General features: G+C 41.7%; 1 protein-coding gene across 12 annotated transcripts in view; it reads right to left on the reverse strand.

Moving 5' to 3' along the window:
• The window catches only part of TCF12 (transcription factor 12), a 138,145-nt gene that overhangs the window by 83,922 nt on the left and 27,328 nt on the right, over positions 1-26,895 (reverse strand). For 9 of the 12 annotated variants that reach the window (XM_088657204.1, XM_088657206.1, XM_088657202.1 and 6 more), the window contains 3 exons: positions 11,535-11,608; positions 6,258-6,326; positions 500-602 (listed from right to left, as the gene is read on the reverse strand). In XM_088657204.1, coding sequence (XP_088513330.1) covers positions 500-602; positions 6,258-6,326; positions 11,535-11,608 — 246 coding nt within the window. The remainder of the gene's footprint in view (positions 1-499; positions 603-6,257; positions 6,327-11,534; positions 11,609-26,895) is intronic. The other 3 variants (XM_088657210.1, XM_088657209.1, XM_088657208.1) reach the window with 1 other exon arrangement.

Raw genomic sequence — 26,895 nt, forward strand, 5'->3', positions numbered from 1 at the left:
TATTCTACAAATCAGTGCAATTGCTACATTTAGGTCACACAAAAAAGAAAGCAATTAAAGCAGCAATTTTAAGACAAAGAAAACAACCTATCCAACAGCTAAGCATTCTCTCAGCCATCTTCACAACACACAGGAGGAAGTGGACCCTAGCTCATGAAAGTTTTTGTTCATCTTTGTTGTGCCTTTTTTTTTTTGCTGGAATTGCTGTTACTAAATCATCAAGATGTAACTATACTTTGAAAACAAAAAAAGCAGTTCCAAGTTTTGATAAAGCGTAATAGAAAGCATTCAAATACTTTTCAAAGCAACAGAAGAAAGATACATATTAGATTTGTTGGTGGTTTGGCCTCTTCCACAAACCAGTATAATATCCCTAGACTAAGAAGTTGCCCTGTAAAGCAAATGTGAAGTGCAAATACCCTATCTAGTAAAGGGGAAGAAAAATATCTCAAAGCCAGAGGGGCTTTGAGGGGCTACTCACAAATAATTACCTACTTACCCATCAGATTTGAGTTCATGAAAGGTGTCGGGGACAATCCTTCATCGGGGCCTAATCGACTATCATTCAAGTGATCACCATAATGAGGGCTGTCTGTAAAACCCTATGGGAAAAGAACAGAGTATTTAACAGATTATTGGGCAGCACTACTAATTGAGTTCAAAGATACTATTCTAATTAAATGCAGAGGGGTCATTCTTCAGTGAGTTGGTCTTCAAATCTGCGAATCACAACAAACACAAATGCTGACCTACTTAGCACTTCGTAAACTCCCTTTTCCCTTTAAATGTATAAGGAAAACAACACTACATGAACTTCAAAAGAAGAGGCTCCAAAGGGCTTGATAGCGAACTTTGAAAAAGATAATAATAATAATGATAATAATAATAATAATAATAATTTGATTGCAAGGCTCACCAAGTGTCCTAAATGCAAATTTTGAGATTGAGGTCTAGCCACATCTACAAGCAGAAAAGTTCCTAGAAATTAATTAGCAGTGGCAGAAATTATGGCATCATGACAGATTTAAAGAAGGAATTTCACTATTTTGAATGTCACACCGCCACATGAAGTTACCTGTTGATTTGGAATCTTATAATATATTTAGCACATGGTACTATCAAGACTGTATCATCCAGAGAAACTCTGGGATTGGGCCTAGGGACCATGTGCTCTCCCCACTTCCCAGGGATTTCTGTCCCTCACCACAGAAGAAGTCACCAAACACATTTATTTTAGCACATTACTTCCACAATCATGGAATTATAAAGCCTGCAGCAGTTGAACACCACCTGTAGTGAGGCAGGATGAGAATAGTGGCAATGGCCTGCTCCTGCTTTCTTTGCAAATACAAACTCAGAGAGAAAATATAATATGACATAGCTGCCAAGTTTTCCCTTTTCTCACGAGGAAGCCTATTCAGCATAAGGGAATTTCCCTTAAAAAAAGGGATAACTTGGCAGCTATGATAATATGAACAGAATCCAAGCCTCATCCCCAAATGGAGTTAAGCCCAAATCCATGTAACAGCACTGCTCACATTCATATTTTGCTAACCACATTTATTCCTCCCCACCCACTGTTTCCTACCCGCCATCTGATCCATACATACTGCTTCAATCTGCAGAACCGGCACTGTTACAGATACTTGTTCCACGGTTGTTAAGAAAACAAAATATTTTCATATGGCAACACCTATGCTTTGGAACTCCCTGCCTATTTGCATCAGGTAGGTGCAATATCTGATAGTCGGTGTACTATTTCTGGTGCCTCCATAAAAATTTTTTGTTTAGACAAGCCTATTGAGACATGTAGAAGTTACATGTGTTTTAATCTATTTTACTGTTAATTTAATTATTGTACAGTTAAACCTCGGGTTAAGATCTTAATTCATTCTGTAGGTCTGTTCTTAACCTGAAATTGTTCTTAACCTGAGGTACCACTTTAGCTAATGGGGCCTCTTGCTGCCGCCGCTGCGCCACTGCTGAACGATTTCTGTTCTCATCCTGAAGCAAAGTTCAATACCCGAGGTACTATTTCTAGGTTAGCAGAGTCTGTAACCTGAAGTGTCTGTAACCTGAAGCATCTGTAACCGAGGTACCACTGTATATGTTTTTAGGTTTTTAAAGTTTTTTATTGGTAATTTTAGTATCTCTTATAAGCTGCTTAGAGGTTTTACTCCAATCAAGTGGTGTAAAAAAAAATTGTTAAGTAACTTCAGGGATGTTGACAGGAAGCATCTACAAATTACTGCTATTCTGTTTCATTGTACAAGGGTGGGAAGGAGAGGTACCTTTTCCTAAGATCAGAATTTGAGGGCATAGGATTTGGAAGGGGAGGAAACATAATTTCTGTATTTACTGAAGTTTTGTTTAGAATGTCACCTAACCAGCTTCTTTAAATCTCTTGGCATTGAAGCATTAAACAACTTCTAAGACAGGCTCAAGCAAGAGAGGAAATTGCTATGGCCTGCAGCAATAAGAAACCACCCCGAATCCCTAAGGACTCTGAAATCATCAATCACTGAACATTCATCATTTTCCAGGCTGTGGGCTTGAATTCAAGACAACATTAATGGGGCTGAAATAGGCCTCCCTATCTTTGCAAAGGGCTAGTAACTAAGGGCTAAATATCTGTCAGATTCTTACAACTGCTTATAGATGCATGTCACAACTTTCTGCTATATTGCCTGAGCATTTATCTTCTGGGAGCCCCAGAAGATTACTCACTTTACCTACTTCAGAATCAGCGATACACATGTGATAGACATTCAGAAAAAATCTTAGTGACATTTACAACTTGCTTATGACTACAAGGGTGTCCTCCGGTATCCATGACCTGGCCCCATCTGTCAGACAGCCAGCAAGTAGCAGCAGCTGCCCAGGAAATGAGAGGCTCCTAGCCAAGGTCACTGAATGCAGTTTATTTTATATTCAAGTACAGAAGAATATTATAAGACACTAGCTGAACAAAATAACTTGCAGAGTACACCATCTATCAAGCATACTCTTCTAATGATTTGATCTTTTATCTAATTAATGCGGCCAGACTCAAAGTAACAAGTCACAACTCTCAAGTTTTAAGAACCAAAAATAAAACACCAACAGTGGGGAGAAGTGAATCACCATCTATAGCTAACAGAAGCCACTAAATACTGCTGAAGCTTTGCTAAAGAATACAGTTGTGTTCTAGAGTCATCTTAGTTAGCAATGGCATGTTAATACAGGAAAAACAATACACAATATTAAAACTAGTATTATCCGCTTTGCTAGAGAGGGAGAAAAGCATGCAAATAAAGATAGGACCTATTATAAACAGCCTGGAGGAAATGAATTTTAAAAACAATCAACAAAAGCTGGTTGACAGTCTTTGAAATAAAACACTAAAATGAGTGTCTAAATTTAAAATGAGGTGCTCATAGTTGTCTATATTTGTAAGGCCTGGTGTGCGGCTTCCCATGACCAAAGACCACCAAGACTCAGGGATGGCTTTTCAGAATTTAATACTATATACCCAGGTGGCGCTGTGGGTTAAACCACTGAGCCTAGGGCTTGCTGATCAGAAGGTTGGCGGTTCGAATCCCTGCAATGGGGTGAGCTCCCGTTGCTCGGTCCCAGCTCCTGCCCACCTAGCAGTTCAAAAGCACATAATAGTGCAAGTAGATAAATAGGGACCGCTCCGGCGGGAAGGTAAACAGCGTTTCCGTGTGCTGCTCTGGTTCGCCAGAAGCAGCTTTGTCATGCTGGCCACATGACCCGGAAGCTGTCTGCAGACAAACGCCGGCTCCCTCGGCCTATAGAGCGAGATGAGCGCCGCAACCCCAGAGTCGGACACGACTGGACCTGATGGTCAGGGGCCCCTTTATCTTTACATGTGTACAGTTCAGAGTTCAGAAAGGCATGGCCACCTACTCCGAGTCAGAATCCGGAACTGACGCGGGTCTCAATCTACGCCAACAAAAAAACCTCGGCCCGCCTAGTTTCCTTCTTTGCTCCTGAAGCTTTTCCCTTCCACAGACCTCAGGGGAGGGAGCGGGACCAGACCCCTCCCCCGAACTGATAAACAGCCTTGAGTCCCCTACTTCCAATACCTCCCCTGCTGCAGTACCTTCAGCCACCTCTTCTCCTGCGCGCACATCGGTAGCATCCTTGAGCTCCTCTGCCTTGCTCAGAGCCCTTGCACTGCCTTCCAGCTCGTGCTCCAGCCAGCCCTCCTCTTGCTCGGCTGATCCCCTTCTTTCCTGTTCCTGGGCGAACTCACTCCCCTCCCAGGGTCCCCTGACAATATTCCCCTTCCCACTGCATTACTTCAGAGATTACTAAAATAAAGCAATAAGCTTGTAAATGTAGTATGAACAGTGTGCTTGGCTCTCCACAAAACATAACATCCATATGGCTCTCTACTCATAGGGTTCCACATCTAAAAAAACAGCTAACACAGGGTGGGAAAGACGTGGGAAATGAACACATTCATCGTGGGGGATGAGTGTAGAAGAAAACCAGTCAGTCACAGGAGCCCCTGCCATACCACCCGCTCAGTGACAGGGAGTCACTGAGGAAGCCATTAAGATGAGGGAGATTGGGAAGGAAATTGTTTCTAAGAAACAGTTGGCAGGCTTCTCAAGTAACTATTGATAAAAACACAAGCCACCTGAATTCTACCCACAAAACTGTGCTTCAGATTGCCTTTTCCATTAGGTGACATCCCCACCACCACCGAGCACAACCTGCAGCCAGTAAAGCCTTGAAGTTAGGAACTAGTGAACTATAAAGTAAAGAATGAGGTCTTATCCACAGATCAGTTGGTGAAAAAGGACTCTTAGATGCAACTGATACCAGACACTTTATATATCATTGTTCCAGGAGTATATTCCAGCTATACGACTAGCTGACCAGGTACAGTATAGCCTTGCTTCACTTGGTCACAACCTGGTAACCTCTTGTGTGGAATACTGCAGTATTTTGTAGAAGGAACAGACTGGATATGGTCCAAAAATTTCAGCTGGTCTCAAATATGGCCGAACGGTAACCAAACAGGGTTGGGTTCTACAAATTTATAATCCCTATAATGGCTCCCAAGCACAAATCAGTGTTGATTTTGACCTTTAACTTTTTGGTGCCAACAATACCCTTTTTATTTTCCAGAGTTTGAGAGAGCCAGCAAGATTTTAGATCATGTTCTTAGCTTTACTGTTTTATCCTCTGAGCTTAACAACTCAAGTGTTGTTTTTATTCATTGCAGTATACCAATTATTACATTACATGTCTTATTGTTGTTTCTAAAAGTGATCTTTTGCAAGCTTCCCTGAGAAAACTTTGTTATATGGTGGAATATAAATGAAGAAGTATTTATTCAGTGTTCCTAAAAGTTTCTGTACTTGGGCCTTTGTCTTGGAATGTAAGAATTTGGTGTCCATCTAGCCTAGAATTTATGTCGTGAACCAACCTAAAGGCTTCAGGTATAGTGCGGTATACACATTTAATTAATTAATAATTGTCTCCTCTGAAAGGCTTCAGCTGCCCTGAGTCTCAGACAAGTAAAAGCCTTTCCCTATCTGAACTTTTTGACTAGAGATGCCAGAGCTAGAATCTGGGAACTGCTGTATGCAAAGCAGGTGCTCTGTGGCCTCTCCTCTAAACTTATACCATCCCCTCTGAAACAATCTGCCCCTTTTAAACTTACACTGTGTATACCACCCCCACCCAGCTGTGCATACAGAATCCTGCACACACAGTGATGTGTGCAACTTGCTGCTGACAAGGATCTGTGGACTGGTATATACTAACATAACACTGGTATTTGAAGAAGACTAGAGCAGGGCATACCAGAGTTCTTCCTATGAAGAGAGGAGGATGGAGATGAAGTGTCTATAGCCAGAGGTGCACTGTGTCCCTTGCCTATGCTCTGTGGCTTCCCTGCTTAGCATAGTAGTTTAGGTGGCAGCAATAATACATTTCTGCTGCTAAGAGAAGAGTCTGTGGATGTCTGTCACACAAGCCTTTCTACTACTGCAGGCATCCCCAAACTGCGGCCCTCCAGATGTTTTGGCCTACAACTCCCATGATCCCTAGCTAACAGGACCAGTGGTCGGGGATGATGGGAATTGTAGTCCAAAACATCTGGAGGGCCAAAGTTTGGGGATGCCTGCACTACTGGAACTTTGAACCCACCTTTGAGCAACCCAACCTTTTGAGAACCATCTTTTTTCACTTTAAAACCCCAGATACAAGCAAATAATGACAGAGAAAACAAATCCCACCTCCTCATGTTTCAGCTTCTCAAGAGCTGTTGAGAGATCTGAGTTTTTTCCAAGGAGGCCGCCATTTTCCTGCAAGCAAGGAAATATTCAGAAAAATTAGGACAAAATTAAAATAACGTTTGTTCCAATTTTTTTAAAAAAATATTGTACCTCACTTTAAAACAAAAGCCTGGCATTTAATGATCATGCTTAACCAAAAAAAAAAAGTTGCTCACTGAACTGTTCAAGTGTTTGGTAGTTTGTTTTGCAGTCCTATATATGGAGCTGCATTTGCACATGGACAAGAGGTGGAACCTTCCAGAAGTTCTAAAAGGAAGGGCTGGAGCTCCCCTGCTTTCAGTCATGTGCTTTGCACAAAGGAAGGGACATTCTGTTCACCCTCTCCACAGTACAGGCACCCTTAATAGATATTACCACCTGGACTTGAGACAGAGTCCATATGATAGATCAAGACACAAACCACCACCCTGGCTGGACCAATTCTGTCTTGAACGTGCAAAAAATAGTAATAATCACAAATCTGGAGTATACAAACTAAAACAATCCTTTATGAATTGCTTGAATGAAGGCCCTGAATGCTGCATTGTAGAAGCAACATTGGAATAACCCTTGCACAATGGACCTTGAGAGAAACTAGGCACATTTTCCTCTAGAGACTACAAAATTCTAATTGCTCGCAGAAGCAACTGAAAACATTTCTGCAAAGAAATGCAATTGCCTTCCAGTCAACAAAATTGTTTTGATAACAGATATGGAATTAGGAGTGAGCAGTGGAATAGCCAACCTTACTGATATCACTGATATGTAAAAACAAAAAGTGATTGTGAGGAATTCCAAAGGTATATGGTCACCTCACCTCAAAAAGGATATTGTACTGCTGGACAATATTCAGCAAAAGGCAAATAAAACGATGATGAGGATGGAGCATCTCTCTTATGAGGAAAGTTGATGCAGTGCTTGGGACTTTTTAATTTACAAAAAAGGCAAGTCAGAGCTGACATGATAGACATTTATAAAATTATGCATGACATGGAGAAAGTGGATAGACAAAAGTTTTTCTCCCTCACTCACAACAATAGAACTCATGGACATCCAATGAAGTGGAATGTTGGAAGATTCAGAACAGATAAAAAGGAAGTACTTTTTCATGCAACACATAGAATCATAGAGTTGGAAGAGACCACAAAGGCCATCCAGTCCAACCCCCTGCCAAGCAGGAAACACCATCAAAGCATTCCTGACAGATGGCTGTCAAGCCTTCACTTAAAGACTTCCAAAGAAGGAGACTCCACCACACTTCTTGGCAGCAAATTCCACTGTCGAACAGCTCTTACTGTCAGGAAGTTCCTCCTAATGTTTATGTGGAATCTTCTTTCTTGTAGTTTGAATCCATTGCTCTGTGTCCGCTTCTCTGAAGCAGCAGAAAACAACCTTCCACCCTCTTCTATATGACATCCTTTTATATATTTGAACATGGCTATCATATCACCCCTTAACCTTCTCTTCTCCAGGCTAAACATACCCAGATCCCTAAGCCGTTCCTCATAAGGCATTGTTTCCAGGCCTTTGACCATTTTGGTTGCCCTCCTCTGGACACATTCCAACTTGTCAGTATCCTTCTTGAACTGTGATGCCCAGAACTGGACACAGTATTCCAGGTGAGGTCTGACCAAAGCGGAATACAGTGGTACTATTACTTCCCTTGAGATGCTATACTCCTATTGATGCAGGCCAGAATTGCATTGGCTAGTAGCGATTAATAGCCTTTATGAATTTATCTAACCCTCTTTTAAAGTCATTGAAATTGTTAATAAGTTATGAAATAAATGATAAGTTCATAAAATAAGTTTAAAGGTTTAGAATTAAGGTTAAGTGAAAGTTAATTGAGTTAAGGATTTAGAATTAGAAATTACTTTACAACATAACGCAGGGGAAGGAGGAAGTCGGAAGTCGATAATTAGATTAATACTAAGAATTTTCTAGGCAACAAAAGATTTTTAGTTTGTTGTGTTCATATTGTATTGTATTTTTCTGCATTTTTTTGTATTTTTCTGTATTTTTCCCCCTTTCTTTTTTGTGCAATTTGTATTTGGATATTGTATTAGGAAATGGATCAATTGTATTTGTTCTTTTATCTTTTTAAAATAAATATATCATTTTTTTTTAAAGTCATTGAAATTGATGGCCATCACTGCATCTTTTGGGAGTGAATTCCACAGTTTAACTGTTTGCTGTGTGAAGTACCGGGTAGTACAGTACTTGCTTTATTTGCTCTGAATCTTCCAACAGTGAGCTTCAGTGGATGGCCCTCCATTCTAGTGTTAAGGAAAGAGGGAGGAAAACTTCATTTTCTCCACATCATGCATACTTTTATACACATCTTGCCTTTTTTTCTAAACTGAAAAGCCACAAATGTTGTAACCTTTCCTCAAATGGAGAGTTCTTCTAACCACTTGATAATTTGGGGTGCCCTTTCCTGAAATTCATCTGGCTCTACCATATTCTTTCTGAGGTGAGGCAAACAAAACTGTCGACATATGCATGATGACCATATTATATTGGCAGTCTTATTTTCAGTCCATTTCCTAACATTCCCTAACATGGAATTCAACATTTTCACAGCTGCTGTACACTGAATTAACTATCCACTGTGATCCCAATGTCTCATCTCTGGTCAATCATCAGCAGTTCAGACTCCCTGAGTGTACAGGTATGTAAAATGAGGATTTTTGCCCCAATGTCTTTTTTCTTTTTAATGTATAATCCATTTTAATATGTTTTGTAATTTAGCAGTATATAAATACTTTTATAAATACATAATCATCACTTTACACTTGAATTGAATTGCATTTACTATTTTACTGTCCATTCAGCCAGTTGGGTGAGATAAGAACATGAAGAGCTTGCTGGATCAGGCTTCTGGCCCATCTAGTCCAGCATCCTGTTCTCACAGTGGCTATCCAGATGCCTATAGGAAACCCACAAGCAGATGGACTTCTATTTATAATTAAGTATTCAATTGTGCAGCTTTACTTAAGCTTGAAAGACTTGATAAAGATAAAAGAAGAAACAAGAAGAAACAAGATGGCTGGTGCTTGTTAATATGACGCAGAACAGAAAAATGAAAATTCCTCCCTTTTTCGAGGGAAGTGGGAAATACTGGTACTTGCTAGCTGACTTTATAATGACTTGAGACAACAGTTTGGGATAACATACAAACTGTTTGCATAATTTCTTCATTATGAGCGAGAGAGAAGGCTAAATGGATGTCTAGCAACCCCCCTTCTAGAGCCCAGGGGGGGGATTGTGTGGTCTCCAGGAAAGCTGACTGATCGCCAAATGACTTATATCTGTGGAATACAGTTCATTTACATTGCAATATTGCAAACAATATGCTCAAACGACAGGCTTGGACAACAGCCTGGATTGGAAGATTGGAATGAAGTCAGAAAAAGCTGCACTGGCAAATAGACAGTTGAAAAAATATATACACACAAATAAAGCTGTACTCGATGGATGAAAGGATATATGATTTCTGACATGATTGAGAATCACATAGCCAGGGACAGAGAACTTTAAAGCGTTAAGATCGGAATGTGGAAAATATGAGAACAAGAAGAAGAAGACAGGAATGAAGATGTTGGAGATATACTTCAGAGGTCCAGACTATGGGAAGCCCGGAAAAATTAATAATTAATAATTTGGATTGTAATTTGGTTTTTTATTTTATTTTATTGTTTTTAATTGGATTATGATTATGATTTGATGGATATGCTAATTGGCTGTTTTTATTAGAAAATCAATAAAAATGATTTTAAAAAAAGAAAAGAAACAAAAACAAAAACAAGGTTAACACAATAGAGTAACCTCACAGGATCTCAATTCATTTTAGAGGAGACAAGGACTGAGCTTAGAAAAGGAAGAGACAAGACACCCATGTACCATCTGCATGTCTATAGCAGTCAGTACCTTCTGTCACAGCACACCAAAGTCTCTGACATTTTAAACTAATGCTCAATGGATGCACAAGTGTCTGCCATATGCAGGAAAAATCTCTTGTATCTTACCAGTGCAAGGCCAGCATCTCAAACTGTGTCTTGCCCAATATGACAAAAGCAAGAAAAAGAAGTGCCTATGTCACATATGAAGCCCCTTGCGCTTGCAATCTACCCCTGGAATGCAAAGCTCTCTCTAATTCAACCACTGGCGCAATTTTGTCTCTTGGTCTCACTGAAGTATAGAGGACACTCTACAGGAGTGGTAGAGAACCTGTGCCACTCCAGATGTTGCTACGCTAAAATTCCTTTATTCCTGACCACTCGCTATAGTGGCTAGGGTTGTTGGGAATTGGGCTAAAACAACATCTTCATGTCCAGAGGTTCCCCACCCCTGCCCTCCAGGCTTATCCTAACTCAAAGTAAAAAGGTAATCATTTCCCCTCAAGTCAACAACTGTGATCTTTTATTTAACATTTATTAAACTATTTTAAATATGCATACTATATTACTGATTCTATAGAGCATTATGTTCCTACTATATTATATTTACAATAATCGGAATTAACGAAGGCTACTATTGTTAAAAACTTTATAGTTTTATTGCAAGTGTATATCTTAAATACAATACAGGAGATCCATGAACAGGATCTGCCACTTTTCAAAATGTCTGTAGAAGGGGACGACAGAGGACGAGATGGCTGGACAGTGTTCTTGAAGCTACAAACACGAGTTTGACCAAACTGCGGGAGGCAGTGGAGGACAGGAGTGCCTGGCGTGCTTTGGTCCATGGGGTCACGAAGAGTCAGACACGACTAAACGACTAAACAACAACAACTGTAATGTAGAGACGGGTGGTGACTGCCTGGGTACCTGGATATTTTGCAGAAAGTGGCAAGCTGTTCCATGAACAGATTTTACTCAGGTAACTGCAGGGAGAGGGAAGGGGTGAGCCCTTTCCCCCAAACACTGTTGTCCCAGATCTCCTGCATATCTAGATTGGTTTCCATCACTGATGATAAATAATAATTTTATTTAAAGAAATTCTTCAAAAATGTAATTAATAATTAATTTGTGCGAAGATGTTCATCAATTCACCACTCAAGCAATCCTGCAAGATGCAGGTATGGGCAGGAAGATTGCCTACTAATGTTTTCTTGTGTGCTGATAGATTAGTTTTAGGTACCACCTCTGAACCACAGACCGCATGCATATACAATAAATGCTCTTTTGTTAGACATACTTCTGCCTATAATCAACGGTAGTCAAATTATACTCTTACCCTTGTAGGTTCGTATGAAGGACTTGATTGACCACTTGCTCCCCAAGATGCAGCACCTGTTCGTTCTCCCATACCTAACAGTAGAAAGAAAGAGCACAGGCTATATAATATAATGCAAAGATTGGGGGAAATTAGATGTATACCATCATTCTATCACATGGAAGACAGAGCAAGCTTGTTTTTCTCTTGCTCTGGAAGGTAGGATTCAAGCCATAAGAAAAGATATTCCAACTAACACCAGGAAGAACTTTTTGATGGTAAGAGCTGTTCAATAATGGAATGGACTCCCTTGCAAGGTGGAGGACTCTCCTTCACTGGAGGTTTTTAAACAGAGGTTGGATGGCCACCTGTCATGGATGCATTGCAGGGGGTTAGACTAGATGTTCCTTCTAATTAAAATTATACAATACTATGATTCTATGCTTGTTAAGACAAAAAAGAAAATCTCTTAGCTTTCTATCTTTCAGTATTGATCAGAAGTACCCCCAAGAGAAAGGATGCGTGTGGCGCTGTGGTCTAAACCACTGAACCTAAGGCTTGCCAATCAGAAGGTCGGCGGTTCAAATCCCCGCAACGGGGTGCGCTCCCGTTGTTCGGTTCCAGCTTCTGTCCACCTAGCAGTTCGAAAGCACGTCAAAGTGCAAGTAGATAAATACAGTAGGTACCGCTCTGGCGGGAGGCAAACGGCGTTTCCGTGCACCGGTCTGGTTCGCCAGAAGCGGCTTAGTCATGCTGGCCACATGACCCAGAAACTGTCTGCAGACAAACGCCAGCTCCCTCAGCCTATAGAGCAAGACGAGCGCCGTAAACCCAAAGTCGTCCGTGACTGGACCTAAGGATCGGGGTACCGTTACCTTTACACCTAAGAGAAACAGGGTGTGATACCAATTCCCATCCTGTTTATTCACAGCGTTTGTAATCAAGAAATAGACATCCACTTTACCCAATTGGAATTCTGGCCGTCATCGTTAATAGGCTTTGTACTGCTTCATTGCGCACCACCCTACACACATTTATTTATCCAATCCTTTTAAAAAAACATTTATGCTAGTGGTTATCACAGCCGTGTAAAGCAATTCATTCGTATTTTCATGATATGCTTGTATGACAAGGTACAGACAGCCCCCCGTTTACGCAGGGGTTATGTTCCGAGGCACCATGTGCACCAGTGAAATAGAGTATAATTGCAACACACTGAAAAAGCCAGCAAACACTCTGCCACCATTCCACCCTTTTAGCGACAATTTAAGTGACATATTTATGATGTTTCTGGGTTTGGCGCAATACATGTATATAGTCACACACATACTGAACGTGTATAAATGGGGGGGGCTGCCTGTACCTCATTGCCTAATGTGTTTTTTTCAGTAGATGCTTCTAAGCTCTTGTTTTTAGGAGATATTAAATCACCTTTTCATACGTACTTTTTCCCTACTGGTATCTTTGGTGTACCCCCAGTCCCATTTTTCCCCCTCTCTTTTAAAAGACTGCTCTTTTGTATTATGGTGTGCATTTGGTATGCAATTAACATATTTTTTTCGTGTATAACACCCCCCCATGTATAAGATGACCCCTATTTATTTGAACCTTTTGGATTTAGCTGCTCAGTTAATTTTAATTGGTTTACTTTGGCTCTGCTTGGATCATCACCTGTTGTTGCAGACTTTGCAACCTTGCAGCTGGGGACCTCCCTACTTGTTCAACCTCACATTACCTCTCCTTTGCTAGCATTCCTACCCTTTAATCAACCTAAGCAGTAGAAGCTGGCTCGAGGCAGCACACTGAGGAAGGGAACTTAAACAGCTGCGTGGTGACAGACACCTCCACTTATTTCCAGGCCTCCCGGGGGGGGGGGGGTCTGCAGCGGACGGTCTGGTGGGGTCAGTGATTGGTGAATTTGGCATGTGCTGTATGGCGAGTGACAGTCGTTTTTAGGGTGGCTGGGTGAGTGATTGAATTAGGGGCATGGGTGCTGGTTTGGGTTTAATCTTCGGACGTTTGCAAGCTGATTTAACTGGGGCTAGCACCCCTTAACCACAAAACAGCTCTGCACAGCGTGTGCAGCTTTTTTGTGTGTGCTCCAAGATCTAATTCCAAGATCTACTTGTCCTTGGGCTGGCGAAGCTAAGCTCAGACGTGCTTTACCACACCAGGGCAGCCCATCCAGCCCTTCATTCGCTGCACCCTCCATCCCACCCCATCGGTTGTTGGTGCATCGTTGGTCTGTTTGCTCCTGCTTTGCGGTGTCTCTTTCCCTTCTCTGGGCTCGGAGGGCTTGCAAGCATCGGAGCGTGAGAGCATTGGGATTGTGTGTGTGTGTGTGTGTGTGTGTGTGTTAGTGGGTTTGCCTTGCTTCTTTTGTTGCTCCCTTCACGTCAGCTTGGTCGCTCTTGCTCTTCCAGGTTTGCTGTAGGGCTCTACAGAGTGTGCGTGCCTGCTTGCTGCCTGTGTGTGCATGAGCTAAATTGTCCCGGGTTTTTTGGCCAGCTGGCAGGCAACAGTGTTTTTTTTTAACCCCTGTGCATTCACCATCTGTGCATAAGACAACCCCCAATTTTTGACTTTTATATATATATATATATAGCTAAAACCATTGTCTTACACGGAAAAATGTGGTATTTGAATTGCACTGGATATGGTATGCCATTATTTCACTTATTAGATATCCTCTTCTACAGAGAACCAAAGCCACCCACAGCATTGTAAATATAGACACACCAGATTCGTAAAGGCTCAATCTTTTTTCTCATCTTTCATTCCTACTTACTGCCTGCCTTTTTCATTACTACACATGCTGTACTGACATTTCTGCCCAAAAGTCTTACTCCTGGTTATTTCATGTCAAGTTAGAAGCATCACCATCTCTCTCTCTCTCTCTCTGTTTGTTTGTTTGTTTGTTTGTTTGTTTGTTTGTTTGTTAGACAAATGTGTACACTCATGGGCAGGAGGTTAAACTGAACGATAGTTTATCTATTTCAGCATCTTCTTTCTAAGGGTGGACAGGGTGAAAACTCAGAAGCAGAACATTACAATAAAGGTCATAGCCCATTTGTGCCTAGCATCTGGCACTGAGATGCACTGCTTCTGAAAATTAAGGCTGTGTTTAGCTATCATGGCTAATAGACCTATTTCCAAAAGCACTTAGTGGCTATCCTTACATCTTGTGATAGTTAATTCTACAGTGCAACGATGAAGAAGCACTTGTCCCCACAAGTCTAATTAGACCAGGCAGGGGCCCTAATGTAGCCCACAACCGCTGTTTTCCCCATGCTACACCCAGCTGCTATCATATGTAATGACAGGCGTGGACAGTTAAAGTTGTGGCTGCAAAAGAATGATCAGGAGCCTTAAAAGTGCACTCCCAATTTTCCTTGGCAAGCACAACTTTGCATTCAACAACTTTTCCTGCCGAAAGCAGGGTTTGCCATGGTGCTGATCACTTGATTGGCAATAGCTGCAAAATCCATTGGGATTGGCTGCATTCAAGAGTTCCTGCGTTCAAGAGTTCCTTTCCGAAGCAGAGTTTGCAGCTGGCACTGGTCAGCCATGCCTGAAGCCCCACTTTAAGCAGGGATGTTACTTTGCAATTTGAGTTCAAGCTGGGAAGCAAAAGAGGGGGAAATAACTAGGAGTCATAGCTGCCAAGTTTTCCCTTTTCTCGCAAGGAAGCCTATTCAGCATAAGGGAATTTCCCTTTAAAAAAGGGAGAACTTTGCAGCTATTGCGTACCTTTCAGTCCTCCACTAAGGAGTTTGCATTTAGTGATTAAAGGTAATTGTTGCAAGTAAAACAAAGGAAATGCATAAAATAAGCCTTTTTGCAAATGATAGAGCAATTATGCTATCTAATCCAAAAGCTGCAATGTCTGTATTAATGAAAGAACTAACTAAGTAATTATTGTAAAGTGACTGGATTCAAAAATCAATGAATCCAAATAAAAAATAATGTATATGGGTATTTCTCCCTCTGACCACTTAATCATGCAAAAACAGACTGGTTTTTAAATCTGCAGCAAGGTAATAAAATATATGGAACTGCAGATAACTAAAAATCTGTCAACTTAAAAAAGCAAACTTCACACCATTTCTTTTGCAGCTGTGACAAGAACTTAGATATTGGAAAGACCTACATTTATCATGGTCAGGACTCATAGCTGCTGTAAAGATAGTTATCTGATGATGATGATGATGATGATGTTCAAGTTATCTATTCAATGTATATACTGCCCTTTATCCGAAGATTCCAGGGCAGTGTTTCTCTTTCAAGTACTGCCAACTAGGATTACACCCAAACTATTAAAAATTTGGCAGCGCTCAGTAAACAAGTTCATACACAAAGGGCAAAAAGTGCAACCAGGCTCCTGAATTATATGTATAGGTGTTTAAAGTGGTGGGTTCAGAATCCCACACCTCCAAACTTATTACAATGCCTTCCAATTAAAGCACTTGATGTCACTGATCCACAGACAAAAGGGTAAACCATGGCTAGATATAGAAATTTCAGATCCAGTATACAGAGCATGTCCTTTTCTGCCCTCTTTTCTCACTGAAACCAATACCATTGCAAAACCCTTTCCTCCACACCACACTGAATGTTTGGAAAACAAAAATTTAAAAATTGGCTTCTCTGTTATCTCCCCTTATTCCTCTTCACTTCCAACTATCTTTTCAAAAAGCAGGATAATGCTTAAGATTGAATGGCTGGGAACAGATGGCACTAAAATACCTTTTTTGCAAATGGTATTCCTCTACGAAAAGAACAATTCATAGCTGACATACCAAACCTTAAATGGTCATGGGAGTGGTAGTTCTAAAACATCTGGAGAGCCAAGGTTGCCTTGTGTGTTCTAGGCACACCAGAGTATGGTCAATAGCCTTGGCTAAGAAATTAGCATGTCAGGTCAGAGCAGCAAAGAGGAAACACAGCTGAAGAGGTTGAAAGATAAATTTTAAACTAAGAATAGCTGCTTTCAAGGAAGGTCTTTACAGTATCACCTGCTGAAAAGCGAAGTCATATTTATAGTTAACTGGTAGTTATAATTTAATGCCATAAGGCACAGCCACAGTATATCTGTAAATCATCTGCATGGTACGAGGGTGTGATTTCCCAACACTCTTGCCAGAGCAGAAAACCTTTACAACTTTGCCACATCTTGCAGCTGACAGTGCTGTATTAATTTTATTGTACTTGATCCAGGAGCTGAGGAAGTGTGGTGGCTGGCACTGACAAAGACAAAAGTAATCTCTTGGCATATCTAACCCTTTTCTTCCTCAGACAAAATCAGAAATAAATGAATTGCCAACTCATAAAAAAATAAAGGCAGTGTATACTAAAATGATTAAAACATAAAACCAAAAAAACGTAAAATACAGAAATAACTAACAATGACTCAGATTGATTATTCTATTTATAATCATATTTATTAGGTGAACATACATAGATTTAATAATGAACACTCAAATATGGATAGCTTGTGAACAAACCCTGCCACCAAAAACAGGGCATTAAACTAGGTGGTTGCATTGAGCCCTTCCAGGCATTCCATAGCTGCTGGCTGGTGTTCCTGCAGGTCATAGACATCAATGATGATGATGATGATGATGATATATTTAAATATATATCCTGACTACCTGACTGGGTTGCCCCAGCCACTTTGCGCAGCTTTCAACACATATAAAAACATAATAAAACATTAAACATTAAAAAACATCCCCATATAGGGCTGCCTTCAGATGCCTTCTAAAGGTTATATAGTTACTTATCTTCTTGGTTCAGGGTAGTATACCCTCCAACATTTTTGTGATGAAAATAGGGAAGTCCTAAGGAAAAGCGGGACATTCTGGGATCAAATCAGAAACCAGGACAGCTTCTCTAAATCAGAGGTGTCCCTGGAAAAGAGAGACACTTGGAGGGTCTGGTATTCAGGCTTTGTAAGCCAAATCCATGCTGTGTGTATACCATTGCAGGTCTAGGCCTTAATGCCTCCTGGAGCTTCAGCTGCCTAACAAGAGATAGGAAGAATATATAAAAAAATGTCCAGTAGCACCTTAGAGACCAACTAAGTTTGTTTTTGGTATAAGCTTTCGTGTGCATGCACACTTCTTCAGATACACTGAAACAGAAGTCACCAGACCCTTAAATATAGTGGGAGGGTGGGGTGGGGTTTTTCTCAGGAGGGTAGTAGGAGATGGGTGATTGACACAATGGATAGGAAGAATTCTAAAACTCTCCAGTGAGATTATCGGTAGCTGACAGGCAGCGAATCACCTCCTGCGAAAGGGCCAGTGTTGTGATTTGCTAGTTACAGCACAAGGAGACCTATGGGGGGGGGGTTGTGTTGCCTAGGCTAGGTTAAGGTATATATACTAGGTTGTGAGCCCCAGTTTGTCATTCTTGTTCCTGGTTTTTAAATAAAACTTTTTGAGCTTAATCTTGGTCTCAGGTTATTCCGGAACCCACCTACACTTCAGACACCACGAAGAGCAAGGTTTCATACAATATAATGACTATTTAAATTCTGGAAGTAGGGAAAGACAGACCACCAATGCATATATATTTGGCAGGCTTTTATCAAGGTATGTGGGTCATGTGAATTATGGACTGATTTATGAACAACCTTGCATGACACAACTGGCAGCAGAGAAAAAGCAAATGAGGGACAGCTTACACAGCCATTATTAGTGTGGTTATTTAATAATAGATGCAGATGGAATTTGTGATGTTCCAGTGGAATTCTACACCAGCCGCTCACAACGTTTCAAGCAGCTTCAGAACAATATTGCTTAAGCAGAATGAATTCAAGCTAGACCAGACAAGAATCAACTTTTTAAAAACAGAATGTAAAATTATTGAATCCTTTTAAAAATCTGACTTAAAATTATTATTATTATTAATTCAATGTATATACCACCCTTCATCAAAAGATCCCAAGGTGGTGTACAACATTAAAAACACATTACAGAACATCAACGACAAAACATAGTCGGTTCAGTTTATTGTGTTTAGCAAACAGCTGTTACACACATAAAAATAGTAATAAGAATTCTGCTACTAATAGTGGTTTACATTTCTACTCTCTGACCTTTAGTAAGTAAATAATTTTCCATTCCCCCTTTAAGTTTTATAACACAAATTTGTAAAGCCTTCGCAAAAAATTTGGATATTCTAAAGGATATATACCTCTCAAAACATAATAAATATACCTGAGAAAACATAATAAAAAGCATACTGACAGACAGCCTAGTAATAAAATAGTCAACATAAAAACAGTCCTCACCCCCACACTTTCAAGGTTTGTGATCATCACAACAGCAGCAATGGAATACAGCAGGAAATAAACAACTCATGTAAGTTTTACAAAGTTTCAGTGTCAAAATCCTACCTATAACATAAGACAACTACAGGAACAATTACTCTCCTTACATTTCCTGCAATGAGGCCTACATATTCTCTGTTTTAGAACTCTTTTCTGATAATATATTTCTCTAGTGCCAAAAATTCGAAGCAACTCATAAAAATCTCTTATTACTTATATTTATGTTATATTATAATCTGCTTCTTTACAGTGAAAACCCTCAGCACATCCAAATAGATCTGCAACTACAAAGAGTCATTTCAAAACCCATGTGCTAAATATGCTCCACCATATGTTTAATTGATTTTAAAATAGTCCACACAGACTTTGGAATTGAGAATCAAATTTTCCCATTGCCCCAGCCAGACAGCTGTTTGGACCAAGACTTCCAGAGCAGTAGGGGTAGGCGATATATTGATACTTCGTCCCTTACCAGTAAGAACTCCATACTGCCATAAAGGTTTCATATTTTTTTAACAAGAATGTACTGCCCAGCTGGCCTTGCAGACCCTCCCCACTAGGCAGGCAGCAGCACTTTACTGCAAAGTTAAGCCTTTACTGTAAAGGAAATGGCTTTACTGCAAAGGAAATGGCTGTTTCTTGCCTGTCTATCTGCAAGGCATAAGCCCCAGGCACCTCTCAGCTGGCATTGCAGAGTAAAGGGCTGCACTCCATTCAGCAAATGATAAGATCCAGGTGGTTTTGCTCCTGGTTGAAGAGAGGAAGAAAGGGCATGGGGTGTTGAAAAGTGAGAGAAAAGGTTACTATTAAATACTAAACTGGGAATAAAAATTAAGAGGATAAGAGAGGAAAGAAATGAATGTAAAAAGGATCAGGGAGAAGTGATGAAAGAAACCACTTCTCCACTTAGAACCTCCTGCCTAAAATGGGGAGGCTGAATCACCATACCTCCAGGCAGTGCTTTTTTCTAGAAAAAGAGGTGCAGGAACTCCCACCTTTTGGGGACGGAGAACTTTCCATCACCCTATCGCAGTGCTGCCACAATCGCAACACCATGCTGCCCATCCAAGACGCAGTTACTAGTGCCGTTCCAACAGCAATGCTAAAGATATGCCGGAACGCACCGAAAAGGTCAAGTGTCTGTAACTCAAGAAAAGATGAGCCATAGAACTCATTGTCTCAAGGAAAACACTGTGGCAAAGAATTTAGCAATTTCCAAATATGGATTAGATTATCAGTAGAAAGTGCTGTCAGTAACTGTGCTTACATCTGCCACAATTTTGTGACTGGCTCTGCTAATGCAGCACCATTTCTGACTGGTGAGCCTCAGTAATTTTCAGCTGCCTCAAGTGGGTTCCGGGGATAGAAAGTTTGATAACCCCTGCTCTAGATGTTTTGGACTCCCAACTCTCAGCAGCTCTAGTCAGAATGACCAGCAGTATGGGATGATAGGATAACTAGAAGGGCCTCACCTGCAGATCTATATGGGAGGAAGCATTCTCTCAGATAGCATAGGACCAAGCGGTTTAGGGTTTTGTAAGTCATCAACATGTCATTAATCCTGACCCAATCCAAATCTTTATTACGGTCATAGACCAGCATAAGGTAAAAGCACTTCCATACATAAATAAAACATGCTAGATAGGCAATAAGGCAACTGCAGAAGTAGACGGTACTCATTCTCTCAATTACAGTAGACTGGCATAAGACAAAAAAACCCACATAAAACATGTAAATCAAACCTTCAATTTTAGACCTCCTATGACGTATGTCAATCATAGCAGCACTATATCTGGCAACTGAATATGTTATATCAGGATTTATATCTTAGAGCAGTAAAGAGAGATATAATTGCCCTGTGTGTCCTGGAAATTTGTGTATTATTGGCAGGATAAACCTAGCACGTATGTTTGTGTAATGCTGGCAGTGCAGAAAAACATGTTCAATTGTTTCTATGTGCCCAGAGCTGTAGGGGCATTTTCTCTCCTCATAAGGTGTCTTCCTAAAACAGCCCTCCTGGATGGCTGAAGGGAGAGCCTGGCAACGAGCCAGAATGAAAGCTCTTCACTGTTTTGGTATTTCAAGATTAGTTAAATATGCCATTGGGGAGGTGATGTACCTACTTGTTTCACTAATGAGAATCCTGACCCAGTAGCAAATTGACATGCAGCTCTTTTTAGAAGTGGTATAATATGCTTGCAGTACATAGTTGCATTCAGGAATCCAACTGTGGCCTTATGCATCAGCATCAGCATCCAACGAAACCTTAAGGACAGCCCCAGATCGGTACATTACAGTAACCCAATCTATGTGTTACCACCACATGGGTCTCTGTGGCTCACCATGATCTCGGTGGCAAGGCTATCCCTGTCCAGGAAAGTTTATACCTGGTGCATCAGCCAAAGCTGGTAAAAGGCACTCCTGGCTACTCCAGCCTCCAGTAGCAGCACTGGATCAAGGAGTATCCTCAAACTACATGCCTGCTCCTTCAAAAGAACTGTAACATGATCTAGAACAGGCAAATTACCCACTTCCTGGACCCAAGACCAACAAGGCCTCCTTCATCCAGCCCACCACTGCATCCAGACACTGGCCCAGGACTTGCACAGCCCCTGGCTAAGATGTAACAGAGAAACAGAGCCCCAAATCTCCGAGTAACTGCTCTCAAAGGTTTCATATAGATGTTAAACAGCATTAAAGACAGGTCTGACCCTGTAGCAGTGAACACTCAGGGGACCGAGGCACAACGATCCAATACAACTCTGTGGTATAGATACCATGGCTGATAGTTTCAAAAGTTGCTGTAAGATATTGTAGAAGCAATAGGTTCATACTCCCTTTACTGTCCTTCTCCCAGTAAAAGTCATTCAACAGGGTGAACAATGTTTATTCAGTCCTGTAACCAGGTATGAACCTAGTCTTAAACAGGTCCATGTTGGGACCAATTCTTGGTTGTGGTCCTGGAAAAGCAGTGGAGAAAGACAAGAATGAATCTTCTAATGCAATATTAAAATCTGGAGGTAAAACTGACAAGGCAAGTAAGAAATGGAGTGTGTGGAACAAATTGCGAAAATCACACAAAACAGCACTAATCATAATACATCTGAAGCACAGCAGTTAGTGTAAAAAAAATCACATCTACAAGCTCAACCAAATCACAGGCTAATAGTACACTGGCTACAAGTACAGGGCACATACATTTCCGTTCAAAACTTGATTGTCCCTGCAGCTGCAACTGTTTCAGTATCTTCAAAACCTAGGTGTTTGTTGCACAAGGGTCCCATTGGGGCCAAAACCACCTATAAGAAGAAAAGCCTACTATATTAGGTCAAATAACTATTTAAATCCCACACACTGTTCTCCCAGTGACCACCAGATACCTATGGACAAAATCAGTGTGCCAAAGTATTCTTCCCACAGGATTCCCAACAACTTGTATTCAGAGGCATACTGTCATTCAACACTAGATCTTGGGTGTAGGTTAGGGTTACCAGGCATCCCCGGTTCCCGGGACAGTCCCCGGATTTGCAAATTTGTCCCCGGAATGCCTCTCAATTTGCAAATCTGTCTCCAGGAAATGTGGCAGCGGCAGCCTCAGCAGCCCGGAGCCAGTCTGGTAGCGCAGTTGGCTCTGGCTGGCTTCAGGAGCTGCTCTCTGCTCTCTGCTGTGGCGCCTACCATTTTTCCTCTCTGGAAGTCCCCATATGATGTGTCTTGTGCACAACACATCATATGGGGACTTCCGGAGAGGAAAAATGGTAGGCGCCACAGCCGCGAGCAACTCCTGAAGCCAGCCAGAGCCAACTGCACTACCAGACTGGCTCCGGGCTGCTGACTGCCACAGCTGCCACCACTGCCAAAGGGGAACTGGGGACATCCGGCAGTAGATATCTCCTGCCCCCTTCTCCCTTTGTTCTGACTGATCGGGGGAGGCTCGGGAGTCGCGGGTGGGCGGCCATTGCCCAGTTTTTTAAAAACTCTGCATTCATGTTTCACAGGGTGCAAAAGAAGAGCTTTGCACCTTGCCTGGCAGAGAAACCTTGCCGGGCAACGGCAGCCCAACACTCCCGAGCCTCCCTCAATCTGTCAAAACAAAGGGGGAAGGCGGCAGGAGATCAGGGAAGGCTCGGGAATCACGGGCGGGCAGTGCGCCGTTGCCCTGTTTTTTAAAAACTCTGCGCATTTATGTTTCACAGGGTGCGAAAGAAGGGCTTTGCAGCACCTTTATACAATATGCATGTGTGCTTGGGCCCAGGGTCTTTTGCCTCACCATCCCCACTACTGACTCCCTGTTGCTACTCAGGTTCAAAAAAGAAAAAAGGAAAAAAAGGTGTCCCCGGACTCATTGAAAGAAATCTGGTAACCATAGTGTAGGTAGATCTTAGGTGTAAGCAGTCATTTGTCAATTCAGTTACACCCAGCCAGGTCTCTGTAACACATATCAGGCTGGCAGCTTAATCCAATTAAACAATGCATGGTGGTGTTCTTATTTATATCAACACCTATTTGCAAAACATGGAGCCTACAGATTCTGAGGCACAAGCCAACCAAGGGCACACATCAGGGGAGGATTGCTGCCTTCATGCCCTGTTTATGAGCTTCCCAGAAGCATCTAGTTGGCCTCTGGGGGGAACAGGATGCAAAGCAAAATAGACCTTGTTGGGTGTGATCCAGGATGGATCATACTGTTGGCAGCAATCCAAAGATTTGGGTTTGGCTTGCTACCGAAGTCTTTTACTTCAAGTGGTGTCAACCTTTCCCTTCCATGAGTCTTGTGTAGAGGGAAGGGAGGGGCACTTGCCCTTGAGGTGGGCTTTCACAGAAGGTACAAGCAACAGATTACTGCTGTTCCTTCTGACAAATCTACAGTTGGAAGAGAGAAAATACACCCCTTCTTTACTTCTGGATTGTGGGTGTGTAAGAGTGTTTGCCTCCCTCCTTTCTTATTAAGATTTGAATAAGAGGGAACAACAGCAGTGGTGAGGCATTGCTGGCAAATTCTGCAGAAGCAGTATCTTAAGGGCTGTCACATGGAAGACGGAACAAGCTTGTTTTCTCCCACTCTGGAGGGTAGGACTCCAACCAATGGCTTCAAGTTACAAGAAAGGAGATTCCAACTAAACATATGGAAAAACTTTCTGACAGTAAGAGCTGTTCGACAGTGGAACAGTCTCCGTCGGAAAGCTGTGGACTCTCCTTCCTTAGAGGTTTTTAAGCAGAGGTTGGATAGTCATCTGTCAGGGATGCTTTAGCTGAGATTCCTGCATTGCAGGGGGTTGGACTAGATGACCCTCAGGATCCCTTCCAACTCTACCATTCTATGATTCTATGAACTCACGGGACAGAAGCTACATCTTCTTTCCTTCCCATTCTTTCTTGAAGAACAGGTAGATTTGTTCCCACAATTGGACTTTTAAAAAAGTGCCAGTCATACCTCATTGCTGCTTCCAGCACAAAATAAATGGGAAAGGGGAGAAGCAACAGCTTATTTCCTCCATGGAGCTGTGTGAGTAAGAATTACACTAGTTTCTCTCTCTCTCCTCATTAGATGTTTGAGGGGGAAACAAGGATAAATGAATACAATCAGGACCCAACATACAAATAATGCCTAGCCTGAGAGACTGGTAGGATGCAAGTATACTAACTACTCCCCTCCCATGCCACTTCAACTAACAATTAACGGAACACAGCATACGGTACTACTGAATTAAATGCCAGGTGAAATTTAAGCTTTGTAACCTTTTTGAAGACTTGGCTGAGATTAAGACTTCCTTAGCATTCCAGAAGTGAGGGACAACTGTAGTAAAATACATGCTCCTAGTTGCTACCATCTTAAGCTGATTAAGTGATGGAAAACTAAATTGGGCCTACTGACTCAACCAAAACTGGTAGTCCAAACTGATATGATATACTGCAGACACGTCCAACCCCCAAGAGACTGCAATCTACTCACAGTATAAAAAGACCGGCTGTGATCTACCCATTGTCATTGCCATGAGTTGTTGAGCTTATTTTAGGGCAGGATTGACCAAAGATGATCACTAAACTTCATACCCCAATCTACCTGGGACACCCCCACGATCTACCTGTTGGACAAGCCTGATATACTGTATTTTTCGCTACATAAGACACAATTTTTTCCTCCGAAAAAGTAAGTGGAAATGTCTGTGCATCTTATGGAGCAAATGTGTGGTCCCTGGCAGCAGCAGAGCTGGGGACTTTGTTTCCCGGAGCGGCGGGGACGTGGCATGCCACCTGTGCGAGCGTCCTAATGGTGGCGCCCGCGTGAGGGGGTGAGAAGAGGCGAGGCGGAGGGAACACTCTTTAGAGTTCCCTCCATCTGAGGGACTCTGTGACTTGCATGAGAGCAGCCAGGAGCCAGCGCAGAGGGGGGTCTTTCTCTCTCACGTGCTCTGTCAAATTGGGATGGGGAGCTTTTTTCTTGCTTTCCTCCTCTAAAAAAACTAGGTGCGTCTTATGGTCAGGTGCGTCTTGTGGTAGTCTTTCCCATACAGTGTTCCCAGGCAACTCACAAATCTTGGCCAGTCCAAATCCCACATTCCTCTCACCAACACAAGGAAACGAACTCAAGAGACCTGATACTCCTATAAGCACCATCTTTTCCCAAAGACAAAGTGAGTTCCACCCTGAACATGAGAGTATGGATCTCTATACATAAACATTCCAGCCTGCAAAGCCCATCGTTTTTAGTGTTTGCCCTTTAGTGGAAATTAGTCTCCAACAGATGCCTCAGATATCAGGTGAAACTCTACCTTACCCATCTACTCATCAACAGAAGAGCAGGGAAGCTGTTTGAATGTGTGTCTACCCATCTGAATATGTGAGGTGTGTGTGTGTGTGTGTGTGTGTGTTTGTTTACTATCAAGACAATTTCAGAAGCATTAACTTACACCCAACTCAAACCACAATATTCAGTCATTAAAATAAGACATAACCAATCTGCAGTGAAGATAAAATAGAAGTCTCAGTGACGCCTCTCACCCAAATGTCTTTGAAACTTGCAAAGTGAACACTTGCAAAGGGACACAATGAAACCTCCAATGAGAAGGAGTTCAACAGCAAGGAGATCACCACAGAGAAGGCCCTACCAACAACAGTAACTGTATTGCTGATTGTGCCAATAGTCACCTCTATCTGCTACCATTTTATTGCTGGCCCTAATCCTGTACTGCCATTCTGTGACTGGTGGCTTCAGTAATTTTCAGCCCTCTGGTATGCCCTGGGAGTAGAAAGTTGGAGAACTCATACCTCAGAACAAGCCCCTACTGACAAACAATGCACCCAAAGCAGATCTGAGTTGGGATGAGAGGCCCATCTACACCCATGGCTGCAGATGTTGCAGGGTAGTGGCTCAACTCAGGTAGGTAGTCTCATCGCCACCATCTGCCAACTGATGGCACAAAAAGTCAGAATGTGGAGACAATACTCTGAGGAAACCCTGTTTAAGCATAATATATTCCTCATTAACAAAGATGATGATATTTCAAAGTAATTCATTTTTCCTATGATACTTTCATTCGGAATTTTAGTACTTAGGTACATCTGCTATGCTCTGCTGAGATTAGTTTACGTGGTAACAAAGGATTCTCAAACAACTTTAAAGAATATTTTTATTGCACCTCATGCTCTAGCAAGTCAGCTCAGAAACTGAGAAGGGGTGGGGGGAACTGGCTGTCCTACCAGGAGTAACTGGCCCAAATCACGTGTCTACAATTCTCTCTACAACTAGCAGCATTCAGTGGTTGAACAATATTTTACTATACAGTGGTGCCTCGCAAGACGAATTTAATTTGTTCCGAAAGTCAATTCGTTCTGCGAAAAATTCATCTTGCGAATCGTGGTTTCCCATAGGAATGCATTGAAATTTCTTTTTTTGCCCATAGGAACGCATTAATTACATTTCAATGCATTCCTATGGGTAACCACGATTCACAAGACGAATTTTTCACAAAACAAATTCGTCTTGCGAGTCACCATCAGATCGCAAAACGCATTCATCTTGCGAAAAATTCGTCTTGCAGGGCA

The sequence above is a fragment of the Zootoca vivipara genome, chromosome 13, assembly GCF_965207765.1.
Source record: "Zootoca vivipara chromosome 13, rZooViv2.hap1.1, whole genome shotgun sequence".
Classification (NCBI taxonomy): domain Eukaryota; kingdom Metazoa; phylum Chordata; class Lepidosauria; order Squamata; family Lacertidae; genus Zootoca; species Zootoca vivipara.